Source organism: Mercenaria mercenaria, chromosome 3 (assembly GCF_021730395.1).
Source record: "Mercenaria mercenaria strain notata chromosome 3, MADL_Memer_1, whole genome shotgun sequence".
In the NCBI taxonomy this organism is placed as follows: domain Eukaryota; kingdom Metazoa; phylum Mollusca; class Bivalvia; order Venerida; family Veneridae; genus Mercenaria; species Mercenaria mercenaria.
Window position 1 is genome coordinate 5656778 of NC_069363.1, and position 15803 is coordinate 5672580.

At 33.9% G+C, this 15803-nt stretch overlaps 1 protein-coding gene across 1 annotated transcript; it reads right to left on the reverse strand.

The window, feature by feature from the left end:
* Window positions 1–827: 827 nt before the first annotated feature.
* On the reverse strand, window positions 828–12691 carry LOC123525540 (trafficking protein particle complex subunit 5-like). The gene is made up of 7 exons (XM_045304665.2): window positions 12314–12691; window positions 9101–9189; window positions 8500–8626; window positions 7124–7181; window positions 6838–6897; window positions 4689–4753; window positions 828–2528 (listed from the first exon to the last, which is right to left on the reverse strand). Exons 1-7 carry the CDS (start codon window positions 12377–12379, stop codon window positions 2430–2432), a joined length of 564 nt encoding a protein of 187 aa, XP_045160600.1. The 5' UTR covers window positions 12380–12691; the 3' UTR covers window positions 828–2429.
* Window positions 12692–15803: the final 3112 nt, after the last annotated feature.

Genomic DNA, 15803 nt, shown 5'->3' on the forward strand with positions numbered 1-15803 from the left:
AAGTAAAGTTATTTGACCTTTAACCTCCAAGTGTGACCCTGAACATCATCTTGGTGAGGCAAACAACTACCTTTAAGAAAATCTTTCAGTTTAGATAATATGGATGGACATGAAGTTGAGCTATTTGACCTTTGAACCTTCAAGTGTGATCTTGACCTTAGACTTAATGGCTGGGGTTGTGCACTGAGCAGATTGTTTTGATAAGGTTAAGAACTGATGCACGACTTCTTCCCAGCAGTTTAGAAAACATTGAGCTGACAGATAGACAAGTGGGACTCCAATATAGTCCCCATATACTGGGGGTATAATAAGTGAAGAAAACTGGAGTATATAGGTGCACCCTTACCTTTGTCCATACCAGAAAAAAAAGAAAGTCACAAACATCTTTACTTACAGATCTTATGTCAAACATGAAGTCACTCTTGGGTGATGATGTTTAAAAACTATTTTACATTTGAATCAAATCCATTCAGCAAAATAGAGAAAAAGAACATTAACCAGAGATTCAACATATAGGAGGGCATAATTTATAGAATATTTCTCCCTTAGTAATGGACCTTGTGTCATATAATGTGAAACAACTATTTTGAGTTCGAGTCAAATCCATCCAGTTATAACAGAGATAGTGTGAATATGCATCTAAGCTCAAACTTAAAAGGAGGCACCTTTAATGAAATACTGATGTGAGCTTAATGGATCTTGTGCCTATCATATGTGTACGTGAAAGTACATTAAAACTTTAACCAAGCTGTGGACACCAATGCTGACAGGGTGAGTAGGATTGCTCTCCATATCCTTTGTGTACAGGAGCTAAGAATTAGACAATCTCTGAAAGACATTTTATTACAGTGTCAACAACAATTAATGATACATAAAATACAATACAATAAAAATGCTAGGAAAAAGTCTAAATCATTATTAATAATTTCAAAACACACCTTTAATAGCCTACATTCAAGAACTGTTCTGTTTATGTTAACTACCCTTTTACAGTGTCATATCAAATAATCATACAAAAGAATTTGTAAATATAGCTACATCAGATTTTCAAATTGTAACAATATCAATTCATGATTTCTTTCTTAGTTTACTCTTTCCTGTTGCAATTTATGCAATGTTACCACTTTTTAATCAGAATATAAAACCTAACTGTAAAGCATTTAGTGATAGCAGTTGATGATATTATGATAAAATGTATTATAATAAGTTTTGCAAAGTTAAATTTTAACATTCTTTGGCATGAAATTAAGACATCTTGAACAAAAGCTATTATATATGTCTTTCTGTCAAAAATAGTTTATCTGTTAATATTTGAAACACAAGACATTAAAGGAAAAATGCTGCTATATATTGTGTAAATCAGTAACTGATTAATACACATTACAATTTGAAAAAAAAATTGAAACAAGAATTTACCAAGAAATCCCAATAAATTTACAGAGGGCATCCCATTTACTAAGTGCATTTTTTTTTTTTACTAGCCATAGATTTTATGAAGAAATCTTCAAAATTTTGCATTTCATACACACAGTGCCAACTTCTATAAACCTGTATTTAAAATTATTATGTTTTCAGAAAGATTGCACAGAGGACATTAATGTGCAAATAAAAAACAAGAAATGGTAAGTTTTTGTATGATACAACCTTAACATTTTGTTAGTAATAAAGCACAATTCCTTTAAGGACATTAAACCAAATTATTCTGTCTACAGACTAAATTTTACAGTTTCGTGAAAATTAACTTAATGCAATATTGACAAGTAAGTTCTCGATTAAGCATCCCAAGAAAAAAGCAAAGTATTTGAGCTGTGTCATGAGAAAACCAACATAGTGGCTTTGCAACCAGCATGGATCCAGACCTGCCTGCGCATCCGCGCAGTCTGGTCAGGATCTATGCTGTTCACTTTCAAAGCCTATTGCAATCAGAGAAACTGTTAGTGAACAGTATGGATCCTGACCAGACTGTGCAGGCTGGTCTGGATCCATGCTGGTCGCAAAGCCACTATGTTGGTTTTCCCATGGCATGGCTCATTTATAAAAATGTTAACATTTAAACAAAATTAAACAGAACAGTAATACTACAGTTTACATATGGCAGTTCCTAATAACTTACTGAAAACAGACATAACACAGCTGTAGTGCCGAACAAAACAAAAGAGAAACATATATTATCATCTTTTAAATCTTTACATACATAAATCTCTAAGTTCTGAAACTGAGCAAAAACAATATTGTAGATATAATGTTTTTTTTTACTGTTGCACCTTTATGAAGTAATTTAAAACTGTCAGAATATAGCTTTCACTGACAGAATTTTCATCTTGACGATGCAAGTAAAACAGGCAACTCTTCTATGACATTGCAAAGTTCCCTTTTCTGTGTTGCGAACAAAATCAAAATATTTTCTCAATAATTAACATATCATTGCACTATTTTCCGTCCACTAATTTATCTCTGGCTATCACAGATTCATCAAACTTTATCATGAAAGTTGTTCCCTTGTGCCAATGAACTGTTACTTTGGCAGGCTGAAATGAATAATAACAATCGCAAATCAAAGTTCAAACAAAGTCCACAACAACCTTTATTCCACTTCTTGTTCTGTGTAATAATTTGCAGATATAAACTACTTCTTCATTTCTTTATACTGCAATTTTAGGTAGAATTCTCAATAATGAGGTTACTTAACAACATTGAATTCAGCAAAATATACGTAACAATTTTTTCTAACACCACACTTTTGTTTTTGTTGTTACCTCCGTCAAAGAAAATTGGACACACTATTTAATGATCGTTCATTTTTTATAAAACATAACAATGTTAACAATCGTAAGTAAATTCACTGAGCTGTGACTGTTACATTAAGATAACCCTTACGTCAAGATTCATATAACGAGTACATCTGGGTGCTGGACACTGTCTGGTAATAAGTGCTCTCAGCAAGATTAAACAATTTACACCAAATTTTTGCAGCAAACAGTTTTACATTATTAAGAACATCAATGTAACGTGTTTTATGTCATAAGGACAACTGGTACTGATGCACTTATAAAGTTTATTTTTGACTTTAGGGTGACTTTATTCTAACCGTGATGGCTCAGTTATCTCACTTCTGCTGAGAGTCATTGTTATGATTTATTATAACAAGAGCACCGCCTACAGGTGCCATCGCATGTCTGCAAGTGCTGGTCAGTATGTAAGAAAAGAGTTATAGTTCAGAATTTCTAAGTATATAAAGGGTCGTAAATTCATGTATTCATGTTAGAGTTATGGTTCTTGGCCTACATAGTCACCTAATGATGTTAAACAAGTGTGCAAAGATTCAAAGCAGTAACTCTTATAGTTTTGAGAAAAGGTGGACCTAAACAAAAATTTAACCGACGATCAAGTGATGACAATACCTCATAGATTTTTTCCAAAAAGTCAGACGAGCTAATAAAATGACCATTGAATAATGTGTCTATTTTTTTCTGAGATATGTCAATAGTTGACAAAAATAACAATGAAATATAAAGTGTAGAGTTAGGAAAGTTGTTCTGAGCCTCTTTGATCAAATGGTAAGGTTGCTGATTTTGAATCTCTGGCCCCTCACTGAAATGGGTTTACTTGAGGGCAGAATGTGAGAATGCCATCCAACTTGCTTACAGAAGGTCTGTGGTTCTGCCTATGCCAGAAACAGTACTGGGAGGGGCATCTGTGTCTTCCTCTTCCATCAAAAGCTGGAAGGTTTGTTATATGACATGTATTGCGTCTGTAGGACTCTAAACAATAAAAAAAAGTTGTTCATAATAAATACTGTTTAAAAAAATAGTCTATGAAGTAAGTAAATGAGAAATCAATTTTTGGTGAAGGGACAGCAAAAGTTTTTTCCTGTAATAATATCTGCACAATTCTGAAAGACTGGCTAGTGCTCAAGCCTGGTAGGGCAAAGGTACAAACATATTCGCAAGGGATTCTGCTGATGTTACACATGAAACAAATATGCATTTCCTCTATCCTAGCATAAAACAAGAGGGCCCTGAAAGCCCTGTATTACTCATCTGAACTAGTTCTTACCCCTATATAACCTAGTTTTTAATTTGGCCTAGATTTCATAGAGACAGACATTTTTACCATGTTAAATGTAAATCAGGTAGATCATTCGCCAAGTTTTTCAATGATTTGACCTAGTGACCTACTTTAAGAACTCTACCCTTAAGTACCCAACTTTTGAACATGATCTAGATTTCATACATACAAACATTCGAAGATTTATGATGAAAGGGTTGCCTCTTAAGTCCTTACAAAGATTTTTCTATGATTTGACCTAATGACCTAGTTTTTACCCACGTGACCCAGTTGCAAATTAATCCTACATTTAAAACAGACAAACGTTCCGACCAAGTCTCATAAAGATCAGGTAGAAATTGTGACCTTTTGAGTGCTAACAATGTCTTTTTATAATCTGACCCAGTGACCTAGTATCTGAACTAGATAATCCAGTTTCAAACCTGACCTAGATTTCATTAAGACAAAGTTTCTGACAAGTTTTATGAAGATCAAATAGAAAATGTTGCCTCTAGTGTTAACAAGGTTTTTCTATGATTTGACCTAGTGACCTACTTTAAGAACTCGGGGTAACCCAGTTTTGAACTTGACCTTTATTTCATGGAGACAAACATTCTTAAACTCAGAATGTAACTACTTACAAAGTTTGCTCCATTTAGCACAGCTTCTATAATACCTGCAGTGAATGCTGCACAATTCAAACTACCTGCAAAATTAATATACTAACCGATTAGTTCATTTTCATCTGAAAATAAAATTATAATTCGACACATGTATATATCTAATGATCAGTATATCAAATACAGCAAATGTATAAACTGTGGTTTCATGTTTTATAAACTATATTACATAAAGAACATTTGAGCCACGCCATGAGAAAACCAACATAGTGTATTTGTGACCATCATGGATTCAGACCAGCCTGCGCATCCGCGCAGTCTTGTCAGGATCCATGCTGTTCGCTAACAGTTTCTCTAATTCCAATAGGCTTTGAAAGCGAACAGCATGGATCCTGACCAGACTGCGTGGATGCGCAGGCTGGTCTGGATCGATGCTGGTCGCAAATGCACTATGTTGGTTTTCTCATGGCGCGGCTCATTTATCTCTGAAACTGTAACTTTCTACTGTTTAATCCACCTAACAGTTTTTTTTTTAATTGTTGCTTTCTTTTGATAGATACAGATATCAGCTATTCTGTACATAATCTAAAAGTCTTTATATGTGGTAGTAGGATCTTATTTAAATTTTTAATCAATTTTAATAATTTTAATTTTATTGACAAAAATGCATTTTGCCATGTGTATAAACTTAGCCAAATCACATTTTTTTCAAAGCTGAACAATATTTCAACATAGGATGTTGCATCTATGTTGACTAAGATATCCAGTCCCTACACAAAGTCAAAATTTTCAAATTTCTGGGTGTCAAAAATGGATGAAATTTACAATGGAAATTAGAAGTATCCTATTCAAAATTGTTTTTAATGATCAATTCTAAACAAATAAAAATATTTTCAAAATGTAACACTAATTTTAATGTATAATATAAAAATGATATTGTCTTATATAAAAGGTAGAAGACCTGTGATACTAATCAGTAATTACCATTAGTAATTACCATCTGATTGCAACACTTAGGTATTCTTTTATCATTTGGCCTTTTATAGAAAACTGCTTTTTCATAACAACTAGAAAATGCTTAAACTGCATACAAAGAATATGTAATTGAATGGAAACTGCCGGTTGCCATTACAGGTCAACTATCTTAACCTTTAGCCTGCTAAATTTCTAAAATGGACTGGTCCATCATCCAATCTGGGCAATACCATTTATTATTCAAAGGGGTGTTCACTAAACAAATTTACTGACTGAATAGCGAACAGTGCAGACCATGATCAGCCTGCATGGATGTGCAGGCTGATCTTGGTCTGCACTGGCCGCAAAGGCAAACTCACTTGCCGCCAGTAGACTAAAGGTTAGAGGATCAATCAGTATTCTGCAGTACTAGAGGCGTGTGGGGTAACTATATCAGACATTCTGTTATTGCTAATCTTGCCTGTTGCATTCTATGCTTCTAAAGAATCTTTTTATATACCTATTTAGCCCACATGACACAAACTATCTAGAAAATAATGGACAAAAACACATATGAGTATAGGTTGCATTCGTGTATAAGATGCAGTGACGCTTATACCCATGTACTGGTCGCAGAAAAAAAAAGGAATTTCAAAAACATGTAAATTTGTAAGGATAAGCGATTTTCACGGCATCGGTCGGCCATTGTTGCGGCACACGTAATTTTAACAAAGTTATATTTTAAGTGTTGGTCAAACTATCTCAAACATCTCAACATCTTCTCAACACCTTTTCGATCTCATCACCTTCTCAAACATCTAATTATCGACTTGTGTGTTGCGGCAACTTGTAATTATGATCAGTTTGATGTTCTTGCAAAATGTGTGAAAACCCTAACTTGGGAAAGTTTTACACAGGTTTTGCTAAAAACTTAATGATTAGCTACAGAAATGCGTTGTAAAATATGTTTTAATGGAAAACAGCATTTCTTTAAAGCTTTTGTGGGAGCTCTGGATTCTCTTCAATGTAATGGTACGAGGTGTAAAGAAAGATTGATTTTTTTAATTTTTTGAGCCAGGGAAAAAATGTGGTCTTGTCCTATACCTATGTATAGGTCGCATCGGTCCTTCCTGACATGAATCTCGGTAAAAAAAAGTGTGAACTATACTCATACGATAACGGTAATACAATATCAATAAACTTCTTTCATACAAACCTTTGTCTTTTGGGACTGAGATAAATTTATTAACCAAAGGCTCCTTTTCTATAATATAATCTGATTATTCAGTGTTAAGAATCATTTTGTTGCTTAAAATGACTCTGTCACAACTTTCCTTTCATTTGCAATATGTCACTGATTTAACCTTTTATTTTATAAAATGTTTTTATCAATCTTTTATCTTCCTTTTTTTGTAATTACCTGTAGATTAATGAGGCAAGACTAAAATTTTGCACATATAAGATTAGGAAGAATTTCAAAAGTTAAATGTTTTTAAGGATACAAGTTCTTTCATCATCATTCGCCTGCTCCAGTTTATCAGCATCTTTCCCAAACAATGTCTGTAAAATACATGAAATGGCAAGTTCATTTTTGTTCAATATCTATATTAGTATATTAACTAAAAATAAACAAATTCTGACTGGCAAGAAAGACTCCTCAATGCACTAAATTATAACACTGCACACTAACTAAAAACATCCTGTTTAACTGATAAATAAGAATTCAAATATGACATTGAACGTTCTTGAAATATTGTGCAATAAAATGGTAGTATTGTATAGCTACTAAAAATAGGCTGTCAATCTGGCAAAGGTAAACGGTAAAGGTATTTTTATATATATATAAATTTTATATTCATAATGGCCATTAAGCATCATTATATTTGTACTTAATATAATAAAATTTTTATAGAGTTTTCAGTCATGTAATACGATTAAATGTTCTACCAGAAAAAACATTTACTGAGTGCACTTTACTTGCAGGGGTAACAATATTTAAGGTATGACCCGTGTAATAGTGTACCTCCTTTTGAACAGTATTCAATTCCTACAATAAACCTACTTTTACTTAAATTTTTCAGGGAGCATAGGTTCAAGCCCTGATTGGACCAAATTTTTTTTCCTTATTTTTCTTTTTTTCTGGTAAGTTTTTACTTTTTTCAAGACCTATTATTGATTTATTGTACAAAAGTGAAAAATTTTCATTCGATAAGTGATTTCGTGCTGTTCAAAATGAATTTACCTCTGAAACAGAAGGGGACAGAGTTAGACATCTTTAAAAATACTGTGTTACATGCAGTAAAAGTTCTCTATTTTGCCTTTACTCTTTAGATTACATATTGTGGAAGAAATGTAGGTAGGTTTTACTTCTGTCCCAAAAAGTGAGCAAAATTTAGAACAGTCCCACAGGACTCAACCTTAATTTTTCTATGTTGGAGTTAGAATTCCTTTTACTTGAGGCATCCTAGAAACCAATGATATTCACAATTTTATTTTGTGTTTTATAATTGTTTACCAATACTTTGAAGTTTCTTTTATCAAAATTGATGGTATAATGAATTCTCTGCAAACATTTTGAACAGTGGCCATCACTTTGAAATATGTATCTACTTGAGCTTGAGGAAATATCATGAATTATACAAAATTTATAAAAAAACGGCACGGTAAAAGTTGTTTAAATTTTGCATACAAGTCTCTCACTGGATACATTATATTACTGTAACATTGTTTTGAACATTTGAAATATTCACCATTAGGTGGGTCATACCTTAATGAAAATATCAACAAGAGGATCACAATTGCACCAAGTTGCTCACCTGTGTACAAATGCTCCTAGTGACAAGGTGAAACAAATTTAGCAATAAAGTTGACTACTTACACGCCAGAAGTTTCCTTTGATAAACAGTAACATGTTGAGCAGCTTCACCTCCCTCTTAAAACCTCGATCCCTCAGAAATAATATATCTAATAAGTGATTCCCAACATGTTGTCCCAGATCTGATAGTCTAAAAACAAATAGATAAAAAAGTATTAATTATATGACGGAATGAATAGCAAGCATTAAACTGAATTTACATTTACAATGTACTTGTAGCTCTTAACCTTGCGCACATGGTCAGCAATTATGATCATATGACTAATCTTAAGAAGACATTCATCACAGAAACTGAGCTATAAATAAACTACTGGTACTCAAATTGAGCAAAAACATTTATGTTTCTTTTAAAAAATAATTATGTTTATATTATGTTGTCAGAGAACAGAGGTGTCAGAGATACTGACATTTGGTGGCTCCCAATCAGAAATTGGCTAATTATTTCCAAATTTATGAAATAAAATTCCCAGATTACAAAAACAATAAGTGTCTCTGCCACAGCTGGGAAAAACCTTTTATTTTTCAATTGGGAAGTGGTCAAATATCAGCCTCTGATATGAAAAGCCCAGTAAACATATCTTTAATAGTTTAATTATTTTCTCACTTGGTCTGTAACTCTGGCACTGTATACACTCGGTTCTGGCAGTACTGTACAATTTCTGAGAACAGTAAGGCAAAAGTTGCAACATTTACCTGGAAAAAAAATATTTTTCTTGCATTAATTAAGTTTTTTACAGAAACATAGCAGTTTTGAAACAAAATATAAATGTCAATCTATTTGGTCCTTACAGTGTCAAACACAATCTATCTTTTAAACCTACCAATAATTCTGTGTTTCGTGTTTTAGTTGAATCTGCAGCTAATTTCATGAAAGAATATTTAAAGTCAAGGTAATTTAATCAAATTATTGATGTGTTCTACCTTTTTTGACACTATGCATTGACATATAAATCCAAATTTGTATCGTCCGAAATACCTTGCAGTTTCTTGCTGCATATAGAAAATACAATATTAATGGTTCGGTATGTCCTACCAGCGTCCATTTTATTTGGTTGCAACTGAACAGATTCGTCAATTTCTGCCGGCTGGTTTCATTTTACATTATGCCAAATTGATTACATGCAATATCAAAGTTTGTTCGATATATATAAGTATTTGAACCCGATGTATTTCCGCTCAAAATAAAATGTGGTTTGCAAAAAATTGTCGTGCACGAAAATGAAAGTACAATTCGACAGTTGGTGGTAAAATAAACCGATTGTTTGTAACACTGTCCGTGACAAAGTTCTGCAACTATATCATTATCGATTTTGCCTCTAGGCATGATCAAAACAGGTAATTATTATATAGGCTGGTTATGTTTATGTAGTAGGGTAGAGGATATAAAGGTGCACGTATACTTCCTTGCTATTGAGCTAGCTTTTATAGCGACGTAGTAGAGTATCTGCCTTAGGTGTGAGAGGTCCCGGGTTCGATTCCCGGTCCAGGCTGAAGTATTTTCAGTCTGTAACATTCACAGGTGATAAAATATATACATGAAAATTTATATATTGAAATTTTATAGCCGGGTGCTTAGATATTTAAGCTGGACACATGCCCAGCTGAAAGGGCCTGGAAGACCTGCACTCGAGGTCATGAAATTCTCTACCTTGTATCATATTCAAGAATTCTTTCTCACCAAGGCTTACTTTTTCTGAGTAACATAATGTTATGGAACAGGTTAGACTCTAGCGTGGTTGCAGCCAATATCATCGAGGGCTTCAAGGTCAAGCTGCAATCAGATTCAAAGGACAAGAGGTCGTGTAGAACTTCCACCGATTTTTTCCTTTTTAATTGTACAAACGGATATTTTACCATTGGCACCGCGATTATTCTCAGCGACGTTATAAATACTGACTTAAAATTTAAATTTTCGACAATACTCAATATGATATGTAGGTAAAAACACAAATTCTAAACTATCAACTATTACCATTGAAAGCAACAACATTACATGTGAAGAATCTGTAAAACTTCTAGGTATTGATTTAGATTATAGCCTAAATTTTGATCAGCAGATAAAAAAAATGTGTCAAAAAGCCGCAAACCAATTAAATGTTATACTAAGACTAAGCAAATTCTTAAACTTTGAATGCAAATTACTTATATACAAATCCTTTGTAAGATCTACTTTCAACTATTGTCCAGTTATCTGGCACTTCTGCAGTAAAACAAATACAGATAAATTAGAAAAATTACAGCATAGAGCCTTGAGGATCGTCTATAATGATTTTGACTCATCATACAGTGAACTCCTCAATATAGTGAATATGCCAACACTACACCTTGGCAGATTAAGAACTTTAGCCATTGAAACTTTTAAATGTTTGTACAACCTCTCACCACCATATCTACATGATTTAGTCACTTTCAAAAACTCTAAATACTCTTGTAGGTACAGCAACACAGTTGAAATCCCAAACGTAAGAACAACTACCTACGGTAAGAGATCTTTCCGGTTTGAGGCGACCCAGGTCTGGAACAGTCTGCCAAACAACATACGCCAAGTAGATAACTACAAGGAGTTTGTTAGGCTGATCCGGACATGGGTCGGACCAAGCTGCAAATGTTCAATGTGCCACTAGTTATTTACCCCTGTATTTCCCATCCTCAGTTACATTTCATCTTGATGCCCTATTGCATGCTTCCTTTTTTGCTTGCTTTTTAGTCCTCTTGTTGCTATTTATTTTTATATCTTTTCAATTTTCAGTTCCAGTTTTGGTTAGCTAGTCAGCATGCCAATAGACTATGTATTTTTAACCTTGTTTTACAATGATTCAGTCTTTAGCTCCAGCTTTTGTCAGCTAGTTTGCATGCCGCTGGACTATACTGTATCTTGACTCTCTGTGAGATAGTTGCTGATCAGTTCTTCACAAATCTAATTTGAGGGGATATTTGATTTCTTAAGACTATTTTTCTTCCCTGTCGCACTTTTGTGCTGGTTTTGCAATTTCAGTTTCTTATTTACATGTAGTTTTATAGCAGTTTTTAGGCCATTGGTCAGGATCAGCAGCTCTCCCACAGATTTTTAAAATTTTAAATGTGCTTTAAATGTGCTTAAATGTGCTATATTTCATGTGCTTTTAGATTATATGTGTATACTTATTATATGTGTGGGCAAGTGCATACATGTATGTATGCTCGTAAACATGTATATGTATGTTATGTAATGTATATATGTGCATGCGTATGTATGTGTATGGGTGTACGTGTAGATATGTATATGGAAATAGTGTCGAAAATGATTAATTTTAATAGTATATTATCTTACTTTGGACCCTTACTTTGCTTGTCATTGTTTGTTTTTTAAAACCATATGTAATGTTTTAAATATGTATATGTATTTTATAATCATAACTTAATCTTTTAGTTACAGGCTGTTTGTTATATTTATTTGCTTCTTATGTCTTTGTTAAATAGTCGGCAAATAGCTTATTACTAATGCTAATGTTATATTGTTAAAACATCCGACTCAAAATAAAGATTCTTGTATCTTGTATCTTGTATGATCGAGGGATGAAGTTAGGAGGAAGCATAAGATACATAGATTGACTATAGATCGCGCGATTAACATCTAACATCAAGCGCACACACACCCTCGATAATTTTTGCTCATTTAGTGACATAATTTCGAGTATCAATACAGATATAAAAAATTTAAGAAGAAAAATTAACCAAGGTGTGACGCCGAGACGCCGACAACGACGCCGTGGTGAGTACGATAGCTCTCCTTATTCTTCGACTAGTCGAGCTAAAAATGTGTCGAATTTTTACTTACCTCTGCTTTGCCCTTACTCAAGGGTTTGTCTAAATTACTACTTTTTTGTCTTTGCAAACTTGACATTTTTCACACCGGAAGTTTACAAACTCCTTTTAGTGTCTCGTAAAACTAAAGCATTTGTGATATTTACAAATTTTAGACACAAATACACTAAATTAATACACGAATGTATGACTTTATTGAAAAGTCTGATCCGTTAAAAATTAATAATTAATTGTTCTAATTAAAAGTATATTCACAGTTTAGTAATGTAAATTCACGTGTATGCTTAAAGTGTACAAATACTGTTAGTCCTCTAAAATCCTTGTGAACAGTTGAAATGACGAGAGGACGTTTAGCATATGCAAAGAGCTATAAAAATATATTCTAACACGACTTGATTAATTTTCCTATCAAACAAAGAAGTCTGAAGTTGTGTGTTATTTTACAACAATTCACTGTTCTGACGTCACAATTATTACTGTACGTCATAGCTTCAAAAAGCATAGCGGCACGTTGAAAAGGAAACCAACAAAAAACAGGCAAATATTTGACGGACGTCAAGGATGTACTTAAAACTCCTTGGTAACGTGTTAGAATCGAAATAATATTTCTCATTTAGTGATTTTCTCTTGAATAAAATCATTGTTTGCCTTTCAGATGCGTATTATATCACGAGGGCGCATAGATCTAGATCTAATCTAATTCCTTCGCATCTGAACTCCAAACAATGATTTTATTCAACGACAAATCACTGGAAGAGATATATTATTTCTTAATTTTATAATTCTTTGGCCTATGCCACCAGAAATTATGAACTGGAACTTTTTATGGTTTAGATGAACTAAACATTTAACTTTAAGAGCAGCTAGATACACCTGAATCACTACAGGAATACCAGCAGTGTTACAGACAAGCTCGATGAAATTAACTGGGAGCCATGAAAGTCCAGGCGCACTAAACTCCAAGTCACCATGATGTATCAAATCTTGAATAATCTTGTGGGAATAAAAGCAACAGACCAGCTTCATTTTGCATTTACAAATGCAGGAGCTAAATTATAAAATACTCCTCGACTGTGGCAAATCTCATCCAGGATATCTACGAATACAACTTCTTCTAAATTACAACTCTCACCCCCTGTATTTCCCTACCAGCAACCTCTGCTAAGGCTCTTGACTTTTTATAACAGGAGCTTGCAAAGATGATCTTAGACTTAGACAGCTTAGCTTTCACTTGCTTGCCAGATTGGAACGACAATTTATTTATTTGGGTTTTACGTACGGCGCACCAACACAGTCTAGGCTATATGGCGCCAAACAGGACTACAAATTTTGGTTTCACATGATCTCATTTACATCGAAATTAAAACATGAGGTATGGAATCAAAATTTGCATACCTGCTTGAATCACAGAGTTACAGCAAAACCAAAGTTAGGAAGGTAGTCTTCTTATATTTTTCTTTTAACTTGCTCAACGGTATTTCTTCCTTGCCTAACCAGCCATAACATAATGTGACAAGAGCTGTCTCAACTGATGATGTGGAACAACTAATTTAAGTTTGAATCGATTCTATTTAGTTATAATTCTTTTATTACACTTTTACTCTCTTACACTTTATCTTTTAGTAGATTGGCATGGACCCCATTGGAAATAAGCTTTTAGCTTAATGGGTTTATCCATAGGTCTCTAGCTTTCTCTAAAGCATAACACCTGGCTTAGAATCTTCAGTTTTATTAAAGGTATGCATTTGATCCTAGTCTTAATTATACTATTTAAAGATTTGTTTTTTTACTATGTATAGTACATGTAATTGATTTTATATGCTGTGATATTATACTTATGGCCGTGTGTTGTGTTTAGGCTACTGACCTTAAATAAATAAATAAATATAACCGAGATAGAGCGACTTGAACCTGAAATTCTATTAGTAAAAAAAGGACACAACTCGTAACGTACTGGTGGCAGTATTATGGACATTTTGTTATACCATGTGGGTGATCATGTTGAATAACCGTTTTAAGTTTAATTAAATTCATTTAGTAACAGAGATATGGTGAAAAAGCATCAAAATTAAACTGAAATTATAAGTAAAAAGGGGGATATAATTCCCGAAATATTTATGCCAGAGTTATTGACCTTGTGTCATTTGATGAGGATGATGATCAATGTGGAAGAACTGATTTAAGTTTTAATCAATATAGTGAAAGTTTCATCACAATTTATCTGAAATTCTAAGTAAAATGGGGGCAATAATTCGTGAAATATTGGTGCAAGAGCTATGGCCCTTATGCCATATGATGTGGGTAATGATGTAGCACGACTATTAGAAGCTTGAATCAAATCTGTTTGGTAATAACATAGTGAAAGTGAACCAAAACCTGAAATTCTAAGTACAAGAGGGCCATGATGGCCCTATATCGCTCACCTGAGTAGAGTTGTTTGTTTGAACAAATTTCTTAGCTAAAGCTTTAACAAGAGGTTCATGATGACCCTGAATCACTCACCCGAGTAGTATGAGCCACATGTTTAAAATGGCAAACTGATGCTAAAATATTAGAAAGTAGATCAGTAGGTCACATTCATGGTCACTGAATGTCAGTTTTAAGATCGGTGTGCAAAACTGTACATGTCATCCAAATTTCAAGGCTGTATCTTAAAAACAAGGAAGTAGGTCAAGTGACCCCTAATCGCTCGGGGTCATCGGGTAATTGTAATCCAACAGTCTAGGAAATACGATTTGATAATTTTTGAAGTATTTATTCCTATATAACCCATGAAACAAGTGACCCCAGGGCGGAGCCTCTTTTCACCCAAGGGGCATAATTTGAACAATCTTGTTAGAGATCCACTAGGCAATGCTACATACCAAATATCAAAGGCCTAGTCCTTGAACTTTCAGACAAAAGATTTTTTTCCCTATATGTCTGTTAACTTTGGGACCCTCAGGGCAGGGCCTCTTTTCACCCCAGGGGCATAATTTGAACAATTTTGGTAGAGGACCACAAGGCAATGCAACATACCAAATATCAAAGGCCTAGGTCCTGCAGTTTTAGACAAAAATTTTAAAGTTTTTTCCTATATAAGTCTATGTAAAACTTGTGACCCCCGGGGGCGGTGCCTCTTTTCACCCTAGGGGCACAATTTGAACAATCTTCATAGAGGACCATTAGATGATGTCACAAGCCAAATAGTAAGGCTCTATGCCATGCGGTTTTGGACAAGTAGATTTTTAAAGTTTTTCCTTCTGCATGGAATTCAATTCTTTGAACAATTTTGAAAGGGGGCCACCAAAGGATCATTCCTGTGAAGTTTGGTGTAATTCTGCCCAGTGGTTTTCAAGATTTTTTTAGAAAATGTTGACGGATGGACATTGAGCGGTCGCAAAAGCTCACCATGAGCCTTTGGCTCAGGCGGACTAAAAAAGGGGGGATAATTCATAAAATATTGGTCTAGAGCTATGGCCCTTGTGTCATATGATATGGGTGATGATGAGGAATAACTTCAA